The 22,317-nt window shown below is 40.6% G+C and overlaps 1 protein-coding gene across 2 annotated transcripts in view; it reads left to right on the top strand.

Moving 5' to 3' along the window:
• Positions 1 to 22,317, top strand: part of ADAMTS12 (ADAM metallopeptidase with thrombospondin type 1 motif 12) — a 154,666-nt gene that overhangs the window by 37,636 nt on the left and 94,713 nt on the right. For both annotated transcript variants that reach the window (XM_069001164.1, XM_069001165.1), the window contains exon 3: positions 15,026 to 15,200. In XM_069001164.1, the coding sequence (XP_068857265.1) occupies positions 15,026 to 15,200 (175 nt within the window). The remainder of the gene's footprint in view (positions 1 to 15,025; positions 15,201 to 22,317) is intronic.

Genomic DNA, 22,317 nt, shown 5'->3' with positions numbered 1-22,317 from the left:
AAAGGGCTGAGTTCTACTTAGGCTGCCAAATCATTCAGCAACATTCAGTGTTAGAAGGAGCAAGGTGAGCATGAAGGAAGAAAGGAAGACTTTAAGGTTATTTCTTGCACCAGCATGGCTTAGATACTGTCTTTTCAGAAAGTTCATTTCTGGCTTATCTCCAGCTTGCCTCACTGTTCAGTGCCCCACAGCAATTCAGTCTGGAATCCCACACAGAGCACTGACCCCAGAAGCATTTGGGAAATATACCAGAGATACCAGGATGCTCAGAATATCTGCTTGAACAGAACAGCAGAGCCTCTGTCATGAAGTCTGTTCCATCAGAGTCCAGATCTCCACCATTAGATACCTGTCATGAGGTGACCTGCCTGATACCTTAAATCACCCTGATGCCTACAACTCTTCTTCTGTGGAGGCTTTCACGACTTCATGACATCAGTCTATCAGCCCTCAGAATCAGTCCTTATCCTTCCAAAATACATGACTGAGATTTAGCTCAGCAGATGGTTTTAGGTGGTTCTTGGATGGCAGACTCAGAGAGGTGGAATTCTGCTACAGCAATCTTCAAAGTGAGTTGAGCAGAAGCACAAACTTTGTTCCTTGCCTATAGCCTGTGAAAACAAAATGTGATGGCAATAACACTGATTGCCCCAACCTTTTCACTTGGTTAGTCATGTCCAAATGGACAACTGAGACATCCAGTGCAGATGGAAGGGCTGGCACAGGGATGATTATACCATGAGGAGGCAGTCAAAAGAGTACTCACCTCAACAGTGGAATGAAAATACTGTGGGGTATTTTTTAACAGGATCTTTGAACCTAATAAAGTTTTCTGTGCTCCTCCATATGTTGTAAAATTATGTTCTTCTTTGATGGTGAATTACAAAAAGTTCCATTTATTAAATGGGTGTGTTTTTGAAATTCCAGATGTTGGTAGAAGGATGCTGTGGTCTAAGGGGGTAGGTCTGAACTTGGACAGAGATCTAACAGAAGTTAATCCAAATGTACTTCTCATGTGCATTTCACTATTTTGCTTGCAGATTCTTTTTTTGTTTGGGCTTTCCTATTAGAAATCAATCCACAGGCTTTCCTATTAGAAGTCCCCTTGGAAGCCCCCTTGGAAGAAGGGGACTGATGAAACCCTTATTCTTTCACTCTTTGCAGAGATGCCTGGTGTTAATTATCCAGGAAAATATTGTGTTTAATTTGCAGCATAGGGATTGTGAAATTTTTCTGGGAATATGATACTGTGTTTGAAAAGTAGTAAATATTGCAAAATAAGAATTGTGGGAGACAGAGGAGTAGAAACTCCTGCAATTAAAGGAGGCTTTGATTTACAACCGTGGAAGAGACTAGGTCTGGCTTAATTGACAGAGATTTATAGATCTTAAGCAAAAGGATTACAAGCCTGTGTTCCTATAGTTATTAGTAAAAATGTACACTGGGTGTTCTGGTGGAGGGTTTTAAATATAATAGTGTAATTTTATATAGTTTAAGTTAAGAATGTAGATGGTATAATAGAGACATCTGTGTGTACGTGACATGAGAAGTTATTGGTCAAGGCACAGCTGCATTGCAGTGAGAAGTGCCACAGGTGATAGGTCATTAATCTAAAAGAAAGTGTTGTTCTAAGAGTCTATTTGATAGAAAGTTATAAATTATGATGTAACCCTAAATCTTGTGCCTAGTCGCCATTACTCGGAGGTGTTGTAAAATCTCACGCCTCGACTGATGCGTTTGTTATTTTAAACAATAAATTTGTGTAATCGCGTAGTCCCATCTCTAAAAGTTATTTCCTCCGACGAGCGAACACGCGGGAAATTCGACAAAGAATGAAAAAGTTTGCCGCAGACTTTGTTACAGTTTGGGAGGAGATTAATGGATTGGTGTTCTTGGAGGTCCAGAAGTGGCCTGGATCAGTGCATCTGTGGAAGTACAAGCAGACAAACTTTAATACACAAACAATTGTCTCCATTATAGACTGGCTTTCTGATGTGCTTCTGATTCCTCTGTATATTGTGCATGCTTAACAGATCCTGTCAGACATTAAAAAAAAAAAACTTAATAGGTGGCCAGTCACAGAGATCCATAGGAGGCATATTTTTATAATGAACTGTGCCTTGCTACCACACAAAGACTTTGCTGGGTACCTCAAGAGGTAAAGTGTGGCCCGTAACATCTTCTAGCTTAGGCTGTAACATGGATTTTTTTGTTTCTGAGACTCACAGGCAGGTCTGTAAACCCACATATACATCCCATTGTGGCAAATGAGTGTACATGGTATTGTTTGTTGGATTGTTTTTCAAGCCATAACTCTATAGGGAGCCCAAATGATAAAATAAACTTTTCTCATGTGGGGTATTACTCATTTTTACTGTTGTTTTTATAAAGAGTACTAATTCATGTGGCAGTAGTGCTGTGTGTCTGAGTCACAGGCATTGTGGTAGGTTCTGCATAAATATCACCAAAAATTGCTATGAGACTGTGAGTGTAGAATAAAAGGCAACAGGATGAGTGCAAGCTGGAAAGGGATGTTTTTCTTCAGAAGATGTTATATTAAGGTACAGGTTTTGCTGCTCTAACTTTTCCTCTCAGCAAAAGGAATTAAGTTTTATGTTTGATTCTGAGAGTTTGTTGAGCCTTTCAGTTCAGAAACCCAGCTTGTAAATCCTGGCAGTTCTGTGAGTGTCCCTAAAAAATGCAGATGGTGTGTGTCACCAAGGAGACAGTGTTTGCTACTAGGTATTAGTGTCACTAATATTAGTGTTACAGTCTTTTGTTTGTTGGCCTTTAGTCCTACAGATAGTTTGGAATTGTGGCTCTCTCACTCTGTTGTCCAAAAAATCCATGTGGATTCTTTATGTGTGAAGAACTGTTACCAGTGGACCGGCAATACTGGCTGATACACTCTGTGTCTGTTTCTTTTTCATATACAGGCACACATGCCAGCAGGGGTATGATATTTCTAAAAGATCTATGTCAGTAGAGGAAAACAATTTATTTGCAGTTTGAAAAGGGCTAGTGTGTGTGTGTATATATATATATATATATATATATATATATATTTTTAACAAGTGTTCCATCTGATGGGCTGCAAATTCAGTTCAACTGATTTACTTGTGTTTATGCATTACCAGTAGAATGAGACAAAGGTCAGGTTTGTTGCAAGTCGAGGATTAATTGTGCTAAGAGTTCTTTTCTCAGTTCTAGTGTAGCTGTACTGCACAGTTGCTCAAATCTTCTGCAATTGTAGGGATCCAACTGAGATGCCTGTTGTATTTCTGGTGTTTCATGTGTGCTTGATTTTAATCCATGTGTGTGTGTAACTGTATCTTTTGCTTATCCCTCATTTGCTTGCTTTCTCCACTACGCATTGCTGTGGCTCAGAGCTGAACCTGGTTTTACTTGCTGGACCTAGAATCTTTCACTTCTGCAGCTGTGTTACAGTCTTCCTGAATTAGCAGGGTTATTGTTTAAGGACATCAAACAATCAAATCCCAGCCACTTCCTTGGAGCCTCAGAAGATAATAGCTAAGACTTGAACTATGGAAAAAACCATCAGAAAAAACTGTGAAAACTACAGAGACCAAAGATAAAAGCACTTATCTTTATATATTTTCTAGAGCTTCTCAGTGAAAGGTAATCAAAGACTGTGCCAAATTAATGGGGTCACATTATGTGAGGAAGCCAAACACAGGGTTTTGGACAGTTTGGGCACGAACTGCACAGGGAAGTCTAGAGCCAAAGGAGAAGGGATCTGAGCAGTGCCTGGGCAGGCACAGCTGGAGGGTGGCTGTTGTCCTCTCAGCAGCACTGTCCAGACCTGTTGAAACTGCAAAAAGAGATGTGTGAGTCTTGATGTTTTGAAGAAAATCAGGCACAATCCAGAGGTCTCCTACCATTTTTGGCTGTGGAAGGGAAGGAGAAAGTGTATCCTGGGCTAAGATTAGGTGGTGTAGCTGTTGGAAAACAGCCAGCAGCCCTGGGGAAAGAAGCCTCCTCAAAGTGATTTTTAACTGCCAGTTGCACTAAACCACCTCTGTGACTCTGGCTGTGCTCTGGCAGAATCTGTCTCAAAAGTCTTCTCCTACAGAATTTGGGTTTGGGATCTGTAAGTGCTGCTATGTTTTGAGTACTGAGCATAGAGTATGGTCAAGAATATTTTAAAGTGACAATAGAAGGGATGGGAACAATGCATGTGTTTTCATCTGAGCCTAGAGGGGATTATTCATTGCCTTTGGAATCCACATGTAGTTAGTTGTGTGATGTAGGTCATTCCTGTCAGGTCCATTCCTGCTGCAAATAAATCAATGGGGTTGAGAGCCAGGGATGTATTTGTTTATTTTCTGGTTTTCATTGTCATAGAGGAGAAATAAAAAAGGTTGACAAAGAAACACATCAACTTGAGAAAATCTTGCCTGAAATGTTTTGGAGAGGAACATACATGCACACACACACGCGCGCACATAAAAAAAGCATTTATTTCCCTTGTGCAAAAACATTGTTTGTCAGTGATAACATTTCCATTACTGATGCTTCAGTGGAATTTTCATGATCTGGCATCATCCTGTAGAAAAAAAAACTCATTTGAGAAAGTATCTTTCAAAAAGTCACAGTCTCATGTCTCAGCTGAAAAGATTTCTGCAGTAAAATTCTGGTATTTACCTGTGCAGTTCTGGCCAATAGTGAGAGCAGAATGAATTTCTTTTTCTATGTACTGTATTTTAAAGTTAAACTTTGAGAGAGGTTAATTGTGAAATATTGATGATTCAGTCCAGAATTCCTTTATAAATTTGTTTGTAAACAGTTCTCTGAACAAACAAAAGCTTGTTAAAGGTTTATGAGCCAAATACACCCCTCTTTTAAAGAACTCTTAAGTCCATTGGGGTTCTGTCAGGACTGCTTATGAACTAATATTTAGTATCTTCTATTTCTTTCCATTGTTACCAAGTTTTTGAATTTTTAGTATTCCTAGATTAGTAAGAATCATGCTTAGTAGTAGCTGAAGATACTTGGTATACTTTGGGTTTAAGTAAACCTTTTCAGTAAAATATTTTATTGTGCAGAACCATGAGCATGTGCTCAGGAACATGTCTCATTTGCAGACAACATCTCTCTTATCTGTACAAAAAGTATTTTCTTATTCTTTTGCAAATTTTCTTACATATCACTGTATCAGTGTCACGTAAAAAGTATTGGAAGTCCTAAGGGAACAAACAGCTGAATTCTTGGAAAAGCTGAACATCTGTGCCCTTTTTTTAAGTTTAAAGGGATGTTCATGGTTTCTGAATTCTTGGGAGGTACATCATGAGGGTTTTAAAACATGCCAGTTTTAGAGACAAAACTTAAACATCCTGTGAGCAAAAAAAGACAGCGGAACTTTAACAGAAAGAAAATGAGTCCTTTTATTATTATAGCAAAATACTTTTCCTCGCTTGCTTGCTTCCAAAGAATGTTTTACTGCAATTTTTTCACCAGATAAATAGCTTAATTTTTCTCTATTTTGGCCTTTTTTTTTTTGTGCTACAGGATACTTCATTCAAACCTAAAAGTCTGACTGCTGCTTTTAGTGCAAAATTCAATGCTTTTATTGCAAAAAGTATTGTGTTTCCAAAACAGCAAAAGCAATCTCTTTGCAGACAATGAATGAGTTTGATGGAAGGTCTAATTCTTGTCAGTTTGAAATAAAACCAGTAATTTTTTCAACAGTCAAAACCTGTTTTTTTACAGAAATAGTTCAAAAAGAAAAAAAAACACACATATCAAAACAGTGTGAAATGGAAATCTTAAATTAATAATATTTAGACTGAAACCTAATCCTTTGACACTGTGCCACATGACATACTTGTTTCTACTCTGGAGAGACATTTTTGGCCCAGAAGCCAGCTGTTTGCAGGGCTTCACCCAGGGCACTGTAGGCAGCAGGGGAGGGAGGGGATTCTGCCCCTCTGCTCTACTCTGGTGAGACCTACCTGGAGCTCTGCATCCAGCTCTGGGGTCCTCAGCATAAGAGGAGCCTCCTGTCTTGGGTGAAAAAGTGTTTTGTTGCCTGCCAGCATGTTTTGAAACTCCCTATCTTTTTCACTAGGGTAAACAGGCAGGAGCTTACCAGATTGTCTGTGCCACTTGCTGTTTCCCCATGTTGTCCATTTTCCAGCCTTTTTAGGTCCTTATTACACACAGCCTTGCTCTGGAAAGTGTTGGACTTGTTGATTTCCCTCCAGCTTCAGAAGCACTTTAAAGTATTCATCACCTCAGACACCCTTGAGATTTCATCAGATCACATTCCCAGCAGAAGGGTCCTGGAAATTACCAGAGTTTTTATGCTAGTCTTAGTCTAAGTAGTTTACTGAGTTACTAGTTTTGTACCAAATTTGATTTGGTATATTTTGGGTTTAAGCAAACTTTTTCAGTAAAACATTTTATTGTACAGAACCATGAGCATGTCTTCAGGAATGTGTCATTTGCAGACAGCATCTCTCTTGTCTGTACAAAAAGTATTTTCTTTTGCAGGTAAATACTTTCATTGAGTATATCCTGCCAAGTTTTGAGCAGAAACTTGATTGTTAGTAGATTGAGGAGCATTTGTTTGTCTTGCAGGCTTTTGCTTTCACTGGAGTGGGCTTTTTGCATGACTTGTGTTTCTGAGTATAGGTCATCTCTCTGCAGCTCTGCGAGAGAAGTTAATTTTCTGCCTGTGAGCTGAAGTGCCTAGCGTGCGCAGGTAAATTTGATGATATATCAGTGTGTGCACTGTGCCTCTCATGTTAGTGGAAATGGGTTTCAGTCAGAATTCAAGCTTCAAGGAGGGATTTACATCACCTTCAGAGCTAGCTCAAATGCTTTGTGCTTTTAAACTGACCTGAATCCCGTGCTGACTCAGATCAGCCTCCAGCTTTGGTAAGTGTTGGAGGGACTTGTACTAGATTTGTAAAAGCATTCGTGGGTGCCAGATGCAGTCATGAAAGCACATCATTCTCCCTTCTCAGGCTGACAGAAATAACCAGGAAAGTCAAGTGAGTGGCATGTGCTTTGTCCCAGGCCAGGAGGAGTTTAGCACTTCTGTGATGATTGCCAGTTACCATCATGCTGGTTCCCAAAGTGGCACGTGCTGAGCATGGCTGCGTGCTAGAGACTGCACTTTGTCCTGCATGTTCTGGATCTCAGTTTGTTTTTATAGTTTCATTTAGTTTCTTCTCCCCTCTCCTTCCACATCCCAGTGCTTACTTCCCGTCCTTTTCTAAACAGAGACTGGTTTGTGGTGCAGAATAACCTTTTTGGTGTAGTGTGTCACTCACTTGCCACAGCTGCCCTCAACCAGGACTGAATTTTCCTGTTTTGTAAGGTATTTGGTTTTGATAAGCTCCCTCCTTCTTCATTCCTCCCCAGGGACAGCACAACAAGCTGCAGCTTGAGCATGGCTCGCAGGCTGTCACAAGGCTGTGCAGAGCAAATGGAGCAGCTGCTTGTGCACACCACCCTGGAAACAAGGGCAGCATGTTTCAAGCTGCAGTTGTTGAGCAGAATCCATGACTCCTCATATATTCATGAAAAGATTCTCCTATGTCACAGTGCTGCTCCTTTGGTATCAGAAATTCACCTTTTGGAAAGGCACTGGAAATACAGGTGGTAAGTAAAGAAGAGGCTGAGGGCATCAGGATGAGCTGCCTTTAAGGTCACCTTGAAATGACACTGATAAGTGATGGCATGACCCTTCCATGGCATGCTGAAATTCATTCTTAAGTCCCGTCTGTGCTGTGCAGCTTCATGGAGAAAAGAGAGGCAGAAGCCTCCTCTCTCAACACACCTATGATGACAAATGCAGACCTAAAATATGCTGTCTGCTCCTGAAACCACTTCTTGGTTTTGGGCTAAACAGAGTGAAGAGAGGAGAGCAGCATCAGCAGGTGGGTCAGTTTGATGTTGCTCTTCCACACGGACTTCTGTTTCATCAAGCAAAATAACTTCTGTGGAGAGGAAGAGGTTTGGCTGTGACCTTCCCTTACTCTGCTGTTGAGAGGAGTAAAGTTCCTGACAGACTTTCATCCACTGGAAAATGGGTAATTGTGCTTTCTTCCATCTATCTGCACACGTTGTGGCAGCTGTCATCATTTGTATCGCTGATTTCTGCCTGTTGACTGGGGTTCCTGTAGGTCACAGTAATACAAACAGTACTGGTCAATAGAAACAAAGCCACTTGTCATTTGATCAAATGTTTGCCTTTAGTTATTCTCTAATAAAGTTTGAACTCTGCAGTATTAACATTGTCATGCTCACTAGCTTGAAATTAGTTTTAGAATATAAGTGAGCAGGAAGCCAAAACAGCCATGGTGCTTTCTGTCTCTGTGATTACAGATCATGTTTGCTTTGTGGATCCTCTTGCCTCTCTTTTCATTCTTAATAGACAGCACTGTTTATGCACAGAACCTCTTAACAATCTGGTGTTAAATCTTTACGCTTCAGCATTAGATAGGCTTTAAATCATCAAATGTAACCAGCTTTGCAAACTGTAAAAATGTTCTGGCTTCCAAATCAAAGCTTCAAAACTTCTCATTGGAAGTGTCAGAGGGGATTTCAAATGCTGAGAAGTACAAACTATTTTTACGTAGTTAATTTGCATTTTCATGAAAGGCAGTTCTAATATTAATGAGATACCCCCCTCTCCCCCCCAGTTTGTACAATATAAGCCCCCTGGATACAGTGCATTCTGAACAAGTTCAATTAGGAAAATATGAGTGAGATATTCCAAAAGTATTTTCTGGGAAGAAAACAGCTGTTGCTCTTTCTTACTCTCCCAAACTGTCTTTGGAGGAATTGGGCAAACTCTTTGTTTTGTCTCAGAACGGTAACACTTGCCTGAGTTGTTTTTCAATTTCAAATGAAGTAAAAACTTGATAGTCTTACCCTCTTGTGATTACAATCAAAGTAAGCCTCTTGCTCTTGGAAAAGCAGCAGAGTTTTTTAGTACCTTTTCCCCATTAGTTGCCATTAAAATTTCCAATATAAAACAGGGGAGAAGGGGAAAGGGGAGACCATAAATATGAGGAATAGTAAAAAACTCATTAAAAGTATGTTATTGTTTACCAAAGAGTATCCTTCAAGCTGGATAGCAAAGCTAATTGATTTTCAAATTTATATTAAGCTTGCTATTATATTCACCCTGAGGTAGAGCTTGAGACCTTACTACTTTTTATAGTCCTTGCTTGATGCAGTGCCAGTGTCACCTAGCTGACTTTTGCAGGAGGAAACTTATCCGGGTATATTTAATTCTCAAGGTAACATCTTCAAGTGATGTAATTTACTGTGTGGCTCAGAGCACTGGCTGGGCACCATGCCCCCAGCCTGTCCTGGTGGGGTGTCACCTCACTGCCTGTGGACAGACTGGGCAGCCCAAAGAACTGTGACCTTGTCTTCCTCAAGACCCAGGGGACTCACCAGCAATGGAGCAAGAAGGGAATACTGACAGAAGGAGCTTCAGATCTTTGGAGTGCTCTGGACTTCAGGCAGTCCTCGGTGGTCTGTCTCATCTGCACTGTGGAAATCACAGTGGTAAATGGAAGAAGGGTTCAAACTGAGTTTGAGTTGAAGAATTTTTATTCAACTGTGCCATGCCATCTACCTGCTGGATACTCAGCATGTGGCAAACACACGTTGTTTCAGCTTACTATAATCAGCACTGAAAGTTCTGTAAAATTTATGAAATACTATCTTTGCTCAATTTCAAGTCCATAAAAATGTCCAGTTACTAGTACTCTAGTGGGCAATAAAGTTTTACCCTGTTGGAATTTAATGGTGTGTCTGAGATTTAGATACAGCAAAGGAGGACAGTTTTGGCTTGGATTCAGTGGTACATATTTCAAACAATAGAATGTGAGAACGTGGAAAGGACCTGGACAACACGAAGTGACTGCTGCTGGGCACAGTTAGAGGTGTAGGAGCTTCATGTTCCTCATGAACTACTGGGGATTTCAAAGCAGAAGGCTGCAGAGATACTACCTAATGAGGCTCAAAGAAACTTCATGGCCATGCAATTATAATCATTTGTAGATCTTCTGTAATGAGAAAACAAGATGGGATATTTCTACAATGCAAATATAGCTGCAGCAACAGGGCACTCACAAGTGAATGTAGGAATAAGATACCTGGACTGTTTGTTCTTAAGAAAAATCACAAAATAGAAGAAGTAATAAATGTTTTTAGGATGGACAATGAAGATGATAATTGAAGATAGCATGACCTGAATGAAGCGTGAACAAAGATGTCTTTTGAAATTACGTGTTTCAAGTCATACATTTTCAAGTGAGCGTGCTGCAGTCTCTACACAAGATTAATTTCCAGAGAATTTCCTCAAGTAGAAATGAGTGTACCTAGGCTGTTTCAGTTTCTGTGTGAGATGCAAAGCTTGCAGTGAGTCCATAGATGTGGCTCCTCCTGATTCAGAATTATTTAATGAACTGTATCTGTGGCACAGCAGAAGGGCAAATGAAGGCGTATTTTGGACATGTTTTTATAAAAAAGCTGTGGGTTTTTAATGCCTGAGCTTCTTAAGACTTAGCCTAGCTAACCTTCATCCAGGAAGAGTGAAAAGAAGAAACACAGTCGAGAGTGGTCACCAGCAAGCTGGGGCTATAACCCAGAGTATTGGTTCTCTGCCAAGTCTCTCAGCTGAGTGGCTGTGTATCTTAAGGGGTTGTATGGTAGCTGACAGACATGGCCCTAGAGACTTGGCTTCTCTCTTTGGCTGAGTATAAGCCCCGGCCAGAAAGACCCATCTCTCTGAAGTATCCAGAACTGATGTCTCTCCCTTGGGAACTGGAGGATGTCAGACACTCCCTCCTCTCCAGATACCTTGTTTTCTTCCACAAAAGTCCATCTTGCTGTAAATCTGGCTATTTTTTTTTTTTTTTCCAATCCTCTGTACTTGAACTTTTTGCCCAGTTTTCTGGAAGCGCCTAAAATATATAGCAAGTGTGACAAAAGAACGTAAAATCTTATGGAATTACAGTATTCTGTTCTTTTACTTTGTCTTAAAAATAAGCTATTTTCATTTCAGACTAAAGCTAAACTACCAGTCTGTGTTTTAGTATCAAAGCACCGTATTCACTAAGCTGTGCTAAAAGCATGGTTTTATTCTGTAGGAGTGTGTAAGAACTAGAATGCTCTCCTTTTCTGTGGGTGATGTTCATAAAAGTCTTTCATCAAATTACTCAATACCTAAAAACCCCAACCTCTTTCTGTCTGAGCAACATCATGACACTTCTGGTTTTTTCTAGCTCTGTCTGAGGATGTAGTGAAAAGTCTCATCTGGATGCTAGGTTTTTGTTTTGGCTGCAATAGGAACAGAGAAATTCAAAAAGAAAGATCCCTGGGGGAAAAAAAAAGGGACATACAGAAAGGAACTAAGTGTTTACCTAAAATAAATTTAGCGTGTGTAATGTTAACAGATAATTTACTTCACCAGCTCAGTTTAGATTATTTGCAACTGTAGGTGTCTGGTAATGCTTGTTCCACATGTCACATTCTTTTCTTTAATTCTTTTATTCAAACTTAATTTCTCCTACCATGCATTACAGTTATAATAAACACGTGGAGCAAAGTACCTAAAGGTAAAACCAGGATCTTCCCCTCTTATTTTTGTTTTGTGTTGCTTCTAAAAGTATTAGAATGTATTTTCAGATTCTGTCACTGCCCTGTTGTCAAAAATACTGTCTGAAATTTGTTGTCAGAAATATTGTTTGGTTTCGGGGAGTTACACACTGTTCTCACTACAGATGTTATTTTTTTTGGCATTATTGTCAACATATTCAGTTATTGTAATTTTAGACTACAGATTGTAGTTTTTTCCCTCTCTTTTTCTCCTGAAAAACATCCCCTAATTCCAGCCCCTCCTGTCTGGGGTAGTATTGCAATTCCAAAACCATAGCCAAGGGTAAAGCTGCTCTTTCCATTCCCACAGGACTCCGTTTCAACTTCCTATGTGAAACTGATAGAAAAAAACATGCCAGAAATTGTATTTGGACAAGCCCCCAAGCTTTTGACTGAAATATGTGAAAAATATCTGCTTTCCACTGGAAAATGCAGATTCTACTGAAAATCACGTGATTGAAAGCTTTAAGTCAAAAGTTTCCCAGGATCACCATTGTCCTCCTGGCAAGTGATGTGCAATGTAGGAGATGAGATGTGTTCAGGGAGCTGTTTGCATCAAAATGCTGGGGCACATGAATTAAAAATCCCATTAAGTGATACAGCAGCACTCCCAAACACAGTATGCTAAACGTTTGCAGCCACAGTATGTCAGAATCTGAGGGCAAAGAGTGAGATTTGAAAGAGGGGAGAAAAACAATTTAAAAAAAATTCTGTGGTAGATTTGCGGGTTTTCCCCTGTAGGCTTTGAGGAAAACAAATACCCCCCAAACAAACAAACACACCCCGTCCCTATTTTCTGACCATTTTAATTGCTGTATTACATGGTAGCTTTTCATAAGGAAGTTTGAATGAGGAAAACTTCTCTGCAGTTATTTTTTTCTGTGGTGACAACTGAACCCTTTCATAAATGTAAATATGAATGGCTTTCTTCTGATGAGGCTTTCATAACTGCCCTCCTTTGTGTATTCTGAGGCTGTGTGAATGCACTCAAAAGCAGGTGATGCTACAAACGCCACAGAAAAAGCATGTATTGTATTTACATAGCTTGAAATCTGATGGACTTTAAATGAAAAATTCTTGCTATTATATTTGTGAGTCAGAAAAGAACAGCTATGAAGAGCAAAACTGAAGACGTATTTAATCAGCAAAGGGAATTTTGCCAGTCCTCAGTGCTTTGAAGTAAGTTTAATGTGAAGATTGCCCTTTTTTTCTTTGGTCCCAGTTGGTCTCAGCATGTAATTTCTTGGTGGACACCCTGTGCAGGGTGAAAGTGAAAGTGGAAAGCAAGAGTTCAGTAAGTGCTGGAAGTCTCTGGAAGCTTTCAGAAGGCCCCTACATCCTGGAAATTGACTTGGACAGTCATATTCATATAATGAAGTTTTGCTTTTATTCCTGCTCCATACAGCTTGGATAGACAGCTGAATTTTAACATGCAAGCATTGAGGAGGGAGCTTGAGGTTACCACTGATAGACTTGCTTCACCTTTTATATGATTGCCTGGCTTTCTTGTTACAGATGCACCTTGACACAATTATCCGGTGACTATTGCCACTTGCTCTAAAATACCAGGATCTGCAAGTGAAGATGTCTAGTTCCTCCTGGTTCCAGCTGGCCTAAAAACCCACAATATAATCTAATAATCCAGTCTTTACAAGTATCCAGGAAAGACTGAACCCTGTGAAATGAAAAGGAATGGACAAGGATTTTTGAAGGTGCATTGATTCCCTGAGCCACATGGGGAAAGCCATGTCACAGATTTCCTGGTCTAGCCACTGTAGAAGCATTCTTGCTGTATAGATTCACTCTTGCCTGACAGCTTTATCCAATGTGAACGTGGGATTTACTGCTTCTGTAGTGTGACTCTGGTGCTATGCCTTGATTTATGATTTAAAAAGAAACACGAGCATTTTTTGTATGTTGTTTAAGAATCAGAAGTCTCAATGTATTTTTTCTTAAAAATTAATCAAAACCTATACAGGCAATAGCTGTAATCCCAGATGAACAAACACATGGACTATGAGTCCAGGCTTCAAACCAATGCCAGACTCTGGTTGTAACTTCCATTGGAAAGAAAGTTTCTGATCTTCAGAACTGTTGGGTAAACTGTGAAATGACAGTCACAGTTATTTATTTGTACCAGTTTGCTGTAGGATGTATTGGGCCCGTGGCAATCAGTGGGGTATCTCACTGAGCTGCCTTTTGTCTCCTTGTCCATAGAGCCCATGGTTATTTTATAGTTTTATAAGAATGCTCTTCTTCCATTCATGTGATTTCTTTCATATCCTTGCCCTCATACTGGCTTTCCCAACAGTCCAGAGCAACTGTTAGGCTTTGGAGTGTTTCAGAAGATTTTTTGAAATGTGTCTGTTGTTCTGGGTGTTACTGCATTTCTTCCCTGCTCCAGAACAGGCTAAGAAGGCTGCACTGACCACAGCAAGAAAGTGAAGAAGAGACAAAGTCACAATAAAACAAAGCTGGAATACCCCAGCCTCTTGTCACATCCACAGTGTGATCTGTGTTGTCAGTAGATCCTTTGCTTTTAGATTTAATACTGCTCCCTATATCTTGAAGTGGGAGGGCATTACAATGGTTTTGGAATGTTTGCAGTTCCTGCCAAAATGCTGGGACACAATGGACCAAAGCCATGTCTGGTTGGAAGTGTCTCCTGGATCATGGCAGAGGGATGTGTATGATGATCCTGTGTAGTCCAGATGGGTATCAAAGGCCCTATATATCAGACAAAGCCAGGAGGCTGATACCAAAGTTACAGCATGTGAAGTACTGCAGATTTTGTTAGCTGATCTATGGGACGTTCTCAATGGCTTGCTAATTCATGAAAAACTTTTTATTTCTTCCGTTGTAGTGTTGGCCTGGGTGCCAGTTAGGGTTTCTAGTCTCAGTCGAGCATGAGCCACAAGGTCCAGCCCATCTGATGGGTTGGGTAATTGATTGTGGAACTGCAGCTGGGAACAGAATTTTGATTTGCACTTATGAAACAGCTTCTATTCCAGTCTTGATCTCCGGGGAATGGATGCAAAACACCAGAAGTACAAGATGCAACTCTTCCTCGTGCATCATGTTTGGCAAATAAACTTTTGACCTTTTAGTGGCTTTGCAAGAATATGAAAGTCTTGGCCTCAGTTTCAGATTATTAGGAAGGAGATTTTTTTTCTGTTTCCTTTGGACTGTTATGTCTGTGAGGTATGAAACAGCCTTGATGTAAGCAGCAAAAAAACTGAAAACCTGTTGTGTTCTTTTTTTCTGCAGTGTAATGACTGGCTTATGAGGAAAGCTTGGGGATGGTGATAGGAAGAGTATATTTATTTTTGACTTCTAGTAACAGAACAGGAGTGATTAACTCTTTTGTGCTTATTTTCAGACTGGATATTTCCATCTACCCCATGGAGATTACTTCATTGAGCCTATTAAAAAACATCCACAGAAAGAGGGAACACCTCATCCACATATAATCTATGGTGCAAATAACCTTCACAATGCTTTAAGGAGAAGACGGGCCATCCCGATGGAAAAGGAACGAGCATGTGGACTGAATGGTACTGGATTGCTGGATTTCTTCCTACTTGCTTTCTGAATCTTTTTAAGCTGTTATTTTTCAGTGGTGTGTGCCTTTCCTTCTGCCAGGCTTTTTAAAATTCTGTAAGAAAAGGTTATGCAAAATGAGAGCATCTCAATTGAAACACCAGAGGAGCCACCCATCTGGGTTTCTTTCTGGAAAGTTAAATCCTTCTTATGACTACTGGGATATGTTTTTCACACCATTGATCCTTTCTACCCCTCAAATTTTCTCCAACCAGAACTGTTCAGTGAGATTGAAACTTGAATTCTTGAGGAGTTCTGGGATGACAAGATTTGCAGTCAGGATTATTTTTAATAAAATGTTCACACTTCATGCATGTTCTGTCCTCAACATAAAATAACTCACCTCTAATCCATGGTTTAAATTTAGGATTTCTAGATTTTCTGTGATTGTTAGCAGGTTATTGAAAGAGTTTTATTTAGTTATTCAGAAAGTGAAATACAGGGCATCAACAGTAAGATTTTTTTGTAGAAGTGTAAGTAAAAATAGCTTAAATATTGGTGCAGTAATACTCAGGATCATGTCTTTTGGGAGAACAAACTAATACACCATGCTGGAAAGAAAGAGCATATCTAGAGGGTAGTTGGCATCTCATAATTACAAAATTAGTTTCTTTATTTAGTAAAATAATTTCCTTGATTTATTTTATACCAAAAATGTTCAGATTCTGTATTGATTCTCTGATGTTTGAGGCCTTGAATCTGAGTCTGCACCAAACTTAGACAGGTATAGTATTGGGTAGGGATGAATCAGTAATTACCTGCATGACCTAAGGCCTGAGTTACGTACAAATACAGCTGCAGAATACACAGGAATGTGTTTCTGTCTTTGACAGGTCAGTGGTTTAAAAGAAGTTGGTTCCTTTCCAGGAATGGGAAATGAAAGGAGGAATGTAGGAATTTCTAATCCCCCATCATGACTGCTGTTGAAGTTTTACTGCTGTGTAATATGAATTGGTAAATTAAAGAAGCAAAGAGCAACTTGACCCCTCTGTATTTCTGGTTGTAGACCTGCATTGCACTTCTTGCTTGCTGGCCCAAGGTAGTGCAAAATGGTAACAGGGTAAAAACCTGAGAGAGCTGATGGGGGAAGTTACTCAATCTCCTGCGATACTAGGAAGGTGAAGATAAGGGGAAGCTGTAAGAATTAATATGAATGCTGTTCCATTTTATTTTCATCAAGTAAAAGTCTACTTATTAGAAAATGATCCTGGATTTGTAAAACCAAGAGTGTCTAAAGGTGATGTTTTATCTTGGTGAGAATTTCAAATAGCTCTCTGAATTTTCATTCCTTCTGATGGCTGCTGGGATAAATAAAAGAAATTAGTTTAGATTTGCCTGTGAAAAATGAGGAAGTTGTTCTTGCCTACTGTCTTCCAGGTTTCTTTTATGGATTAAATAATGTCTGTATGCAGTCATTTTAAGTGTGGAGAGAAGATAAGAGATCTAGGGAACATGCTGTATATTTGCATTGTGTGGTCTGCTTATTTTCTTTCTACCTCTCACTTTTAGCCTCTTGTGTCTTTCTTCAAAATCATGCAGAATGAGACAGAAAAAGACTGGCTGTACCTGAACACTGGAAAAAAAGAGCATTAACTTCCTGCAATTTCATCACTGCTCTAATGGGCTTTTCAATTTAAACTTCCTGTCTGATGTTATTCATTCCAACATGACAGAATTATTTCTGGTGGTACTATTTTCATGATATTGCAGCCAAACAAAGGTAGCGTCTTAGGAACTAACAAAGTAATATACTGTAATTTATGTTTCTGTTTTTAACTGAGTCAGCCTTTAGAAGTAGTATCTGCTTTGGAACAAGCAGTAATCTTGGCTGTCCTAAAAGTTAAATAATTAGTGTGAAAAAGTGCATGGGGATAAAACCGTTTCCTTTGTTATATTTTTCCCCTTTGTGTGACAGGATCTAACAATCTGATTCCTCAAAAACCCTTAACTTTTATGTTGGGTGTTACGTGTCCTGGGCTGCATCCAGAGCCCCGTGGGCAGCAGGGGAGGGAGGGGATTCTGCCCCCTGCTCTGCTCTGCTGAGACCCACCTGGAGCACGGCATCCAGCTCTGGGGTCCCAGCACAGCAGGGACAGGGACCTGCTGGAGCCAGTCCAGAGGGGAGACTACCAAGATGATCAGAGGGATGGAGCATCTTTTCAGCCTGGAGGGAAAAAGGCTTTGGGGTGACCTAATGGTGTCCTTCCAGTACCTGAAGGGAGCCTACAAGAAAGATGGAGAGAGACTTTTTACAAGGGATTGGAGTGATGGGACAAGGGGAAATGACTTCAAACTGAAAGAAAGTAGATTTAGATTAGATATTAGCAAAAAATTCTTTATCTTGAGGGTGATGAAGCTCTGGAACAAGTTACCCAAAGAAGCTGTGGATGTCCCATCCCTGGAAGTGTTCAAGGCCAGGCTGGATGGAGCTCTGAGCAATCTGGTTCAGTGGAAGATGTCCCTGCCCATGGCAGGGGACTGAAACTAGATGGTATTTCAGGTCCCTTCCAAACCAAGCCATTCTGTGTTTTGTTATCTCATTTCTGAGTAGCCAGCTTTTCAATAGGGATAGAAGAAAGAATTCAGTGTCATCTTCTATTTATACTGTGTATTGTCAGAGTAAGTTGCTCTTGTTAGAAGTGAATACAGAACAAAAAGGGAAAGTGATACAATTCTTGCTTTCTATGCCAAATGTATTCAGTACTCAGGCTTTGGTAAGTACTTCGTGCATAAATAAATTGTAAAGGTAGTAAGTTGACTCTGCCACCTTTTCAGGATTTCACATACTTCATGCTTTTGAGGTTGAGGCCAGAAAGCTTGTACACCCACATGACATCACAGATAGCTTAGAATAATGCCTTTTGGGATCACTTCAAAGCAAAACATTTTCAATTTACAGTTCACATTTAATTGTAAAAACTAATTCTATTTTATAGATTAAACTTCATTTTGTGTTTTTGACCCTAGCATTGTCCCGACTGAGCTGGGGCTTAGCTGATGAAGAGTTGCCCACTGTATGTCTTCTAGGAACTGGTGTTCAGATATTTTAACCTCGTGCACTGAGATTCATCATACAGACTATCTGCATTTGTTTATTTGAGCTCTGAATTTGTTTGGCTTTTTAAAATTAAGCTAAGATTCTTGAGGTATTTTTGTGACTTATGCTTGTGTTCAGGTTTAAGTGTAGTGCTGATTTTTGCTTGAAGAAGTTGAATCACCTGGATGCTTATGAGTCAGTGCACAAAGTTGAGTGGTGATAATAGAAATCTTTCAGTCAGAAACGAACCTATCTGCCAGGCAAGGAATAGAAAGACTAGTTATATAGACAAAGTCAAAGTAAAGAAATTATTACAGGAGGGAATAGATAGAGGATGCTGATCTCCTGTGCAGTCTTTTTCCACTTGTTTTTGTTTTTTTTAATGCACAGTCTGTGTCTCTTGGCAGAAGCTTTGTGCAACAACTTTTAAAACTTTTACTGTGGCAACTGCATGAATATCCAGGGTCCAGCCTGCTTGTTACCTGTCTCGCCTACATGCAGTAATACTTTAGAATCAGTGACTTTCCTGTGCTCTTGCAATGATTCCATTAATTACTTGAAAATTGGTATTATCTTTAACAGATTCAGATACTTGGAGAAAAATCATGGCTGAAAATTACGTAAATTAAAACTTAGGTTTGTGCTGTACACTTCCATTCCTGCTCAGGCAACTACCAGCTGACTCAGTCATTAGCTGCATGCTAATCTTGAAAGTAGCATAACAATACTGCACATTGCTACCACCTGTCTTACTGTACCATTTGAAATATGTGTGAGAAGTAACAGAAAAGATAAATGAAAAGTGGCCCTGTGCCTTATAAAGAACCTCCCTAATCCTTTGTGCCCACAGGAGGGGAAACAAAGGATCTGGGAATTTGTTTCGTTCTTCTAAATAGGTTATCTTAAAAATTTGACAGCGCTCTTGAGATAAAATGTCAGAGAAGAGAAATTGCCCTCCCTTCTACAGGAGAAGTTCTCCCATTTCTTCTGCTTGTTTTTATGCAGTCTGCCACAAGGCATTGGTTTGTTTGTGAGCTTCAAAATAAGAGAAATTTTGTGACGTTTGTGAGTGAAAATGCTGTGATATAATAAAGCTCTTCCTGACTAAGTGCTACTAAGAGGGGACTGATACAGACAGATGGACTTCTTTTTCCTGGGCTGGTGAGAAGGACAGGTCACTGTTGTTCAGAGAGAGAGGACAGTTGAGTTTATTCAGATTGCAACCCAGTGATTGCTGCAGTAGGCCGTGATATAACCAGGGAATTAAAGGTTTGGAGTGTTAAAATAGATCTCTGAGAATATTTAATTGACGCTTTAGATGTACAGAAGTTGTCATATACTTTACCCTCATTTTGGCATTGAAGGATTTCATAGATCAGAAGTTAGGATTAGTTTGGGTTTGACATGGGCCTTCAACTCCTTGTCTGCAAAGACATTACAAATCTTAAAACTGATTTTTTTGCATTTGGAGCAATTTTGCTCCAAAATTGGAACTGTGATGGGATAAGGGTGGCGTGGAAGAAAGGAAACAAGAGGCTGGCTGCTGTGTGAAATGATGAGGAGGGTAGGCGTAGTTAAAGGAGCAGAGCAACGCTGTCTGTGCAAAACTGTTTTTTAAGTATTTTGAATGATGGTAGCATAGTTCGTTTAACAGAAGTTTGGAATGCCATTAAGGTGTTTCAGGCAATAACTACATATTTTACTTCCTAAGGGTTATGTCTGACTGCAGGACTTTATTAAATCGTGGTCTTGCTTTTTGATTATTAACTTGATTCTGTCAAAGGCTTCTCTTCAGTTTTTATGTCTGCAAGTGTACAACATGACCTAGCAGTACTGGCTTTTGACAGAATCTCCTGGGGTGACATTATGAAGCCGCTTTATTCCTTAACCGCCCGCTCAGTGCCCAAGGACGCTGTGCCTTTAGGATGGACCCGGGGCTGGAGCCAGGAGCCGAGGGGGCGTTGAACGGTTCGGCCCAAGGGCTCCAGGGGCTCTGCAGGGCTCGGGAGGGAGTGCGCCGGGAGCACTGTGCTGCTTTTTGGTTTCCTTTGTGTTCCAGCTAGCTGGGAAAAGGTTCTGTTGTTTTTTTTCTTGTTCTTTTTTCCCTTTCCTTCCCCTTCCCTCACTGCCTCCCTTCCCTCCTCGCCGGTCCAGGGAGCCTGTGGGGGTGGCCCTGGCTGGTCTGAGCCCATGTGTCTGTTCCCTCTCTGGGAATTTGTTGTATTTTGAGGGTTTTTTAAATCCTGTTCTACCCTGTTTTGTTTGTGTGTTAATAAACAGTTTGGTTTCTTTTTCCCACTTTGACTCCTTGTGACCCATTTATCTCATTGACAGAGGAAAAGGGGAGGAATACTCATTCTGGAGTGTTTCCTCCTGAGGTTTTGTCTCAAAAACCGGGACATAAATTTGGTTCCCAATTTAAGGGGCACGTGAAAGTGGAAAAAAAACCCCCACAACATTTTGGTTTGAAGCATTTTTTACTGAGGTACAGCAGTAAGACCATGCTGTTTGATTTAATAATTTTTCTGTGGAACCTAACCATCAGTACATGTCCACAGTTATGGGCAGTCGAGTCCCTGGCTTACACCTTCTATAAGTCAGGAATAAGAATCAGGACTGCCATTTTGATATCCCTGGTGCTAGTGATTTCTTGAAGTTTGGCTGATGTAATGGAAACTGTTGAGAATGTGTATGTCATGTTGTTTTTCCATTCTGGCCTTGGTAGTTTCCTTTTGGAATGTATTAGCAATTACACCCAGTTTGTTAGGGGAAAAAGCAGAGGATGATAATTCCCAGCCCTTCATCTCCTTCTTCCCCTTCAGATCTGGCACGTCACCTTTTGAAAGCGTCCAGTTTCCCCTGGATGTCAGATACCATTTTCTTATTACGTTACTTAGCAGGGTTTCTCTGTGTGGTCTCCAGCTTGTCTAAAATAAGGGCTGAGATTTCCAGAGGGGTTGGACCAGACACCTGCCCCAGCTGTGGATAATCCTAAGTGGTGTGGGGTATGGGAGGACATAGGCCAGACTCTGAAGCAGTTTTCTGACCAGGTAGCCTGGAACTTCCCCCCTGAACAAATTCAGAATCCAGCTGAGGTGGGGAAGTATCTGAAGGAAAACTGCAGTAACAACACGGATGAAAAGAAAAAGCTCATTGCTGTGTGCTGGGTCCTGGCTAACGCTTACTGCACGCTGCTAGATACTAGAGGGCAGAAGATACAGCCAGAGGAGCAGGAGAATAAGCCAGCAGGCACCCCAATCACTCCAGCTGCAGCTAAAGCAGATGGGGAGCCTAAACCAATAACAATTGCCCCTGTCCAGAGAAAGAAACACAAAGCTAAATCCATTAGCCCAGTGGATGATGATGGGCAGCCAGGACCTTCACAGCCAGCAGAGGAAGTAGAACCTGAAATCATCACCGAGTCCCTGTCCATAGAGAGTCTTTGCACCCTGAGGAAGGATTACACCCAATGGCCTGATGAAACTATATTAAGTTGGATGGTCCAAATCTGGGATGCTGCAGGCGATGGTACAATTCTGGATGGCACTGAAGCAAGGCATTTGGGATCCCTGTCATGTGATTTAAGTATCAACCAAGGGATGACAAGGGGTCTGAAGCTCTCAGTCTCTGGACACGGCTCTTAAGAAGTGTGAAGGAAAGACACCTGTGCCGAGAAGATCTCCAACTACAGCTAAACCCCTGGAAAACCATGGAACAAGGGATTCAATGCCTGAGAGAACTGGCAGTGATAGAGATCATATTCTCAGGGGACCAAGCAATTAGGAGCCCTGACATGGTAAAATGTGCACTGGTGATGTGGCTGAGACTTGCACAACACAAACCACCAGAATACACCCCTGCTTTGGCAATGATGACAGAACGACGGGGATGAGACGGTGAGTGCTATGGTGAGGAGGCTCCGGGCGTATGCAGACACTGTGCACGGCCCAACACAAGCAAGAATCGCAGCTGTGGAAAGGAGTCTGTCAGAGACCATACAGAAGATGGAAGATAGGATGGACGAGACTCATCAG

This window comes from Aphelocoma coerulescens (assembly GCF_041296385.1).
Source record: "Aphelocoma coerulescens isolate FSJ_1873_10779 chromosome Z unlocalized genomic scaffold, UR_Acoe_1.0 ChrZ, whole genome shotgun sequence".
Taxonomy (NCBI): domain Eukaryota; kingdom Metazoa; phylum Chordata; class Aves; order Passeriformes; family Corvidae; genus Aphelocoma; species Aphelocoma coerulescens.
The sequence above is the reverse complement of the archived record's forward strand: the minus strand, read 5'-3'. Positions and strand labels throughout refer to the sequence as shown.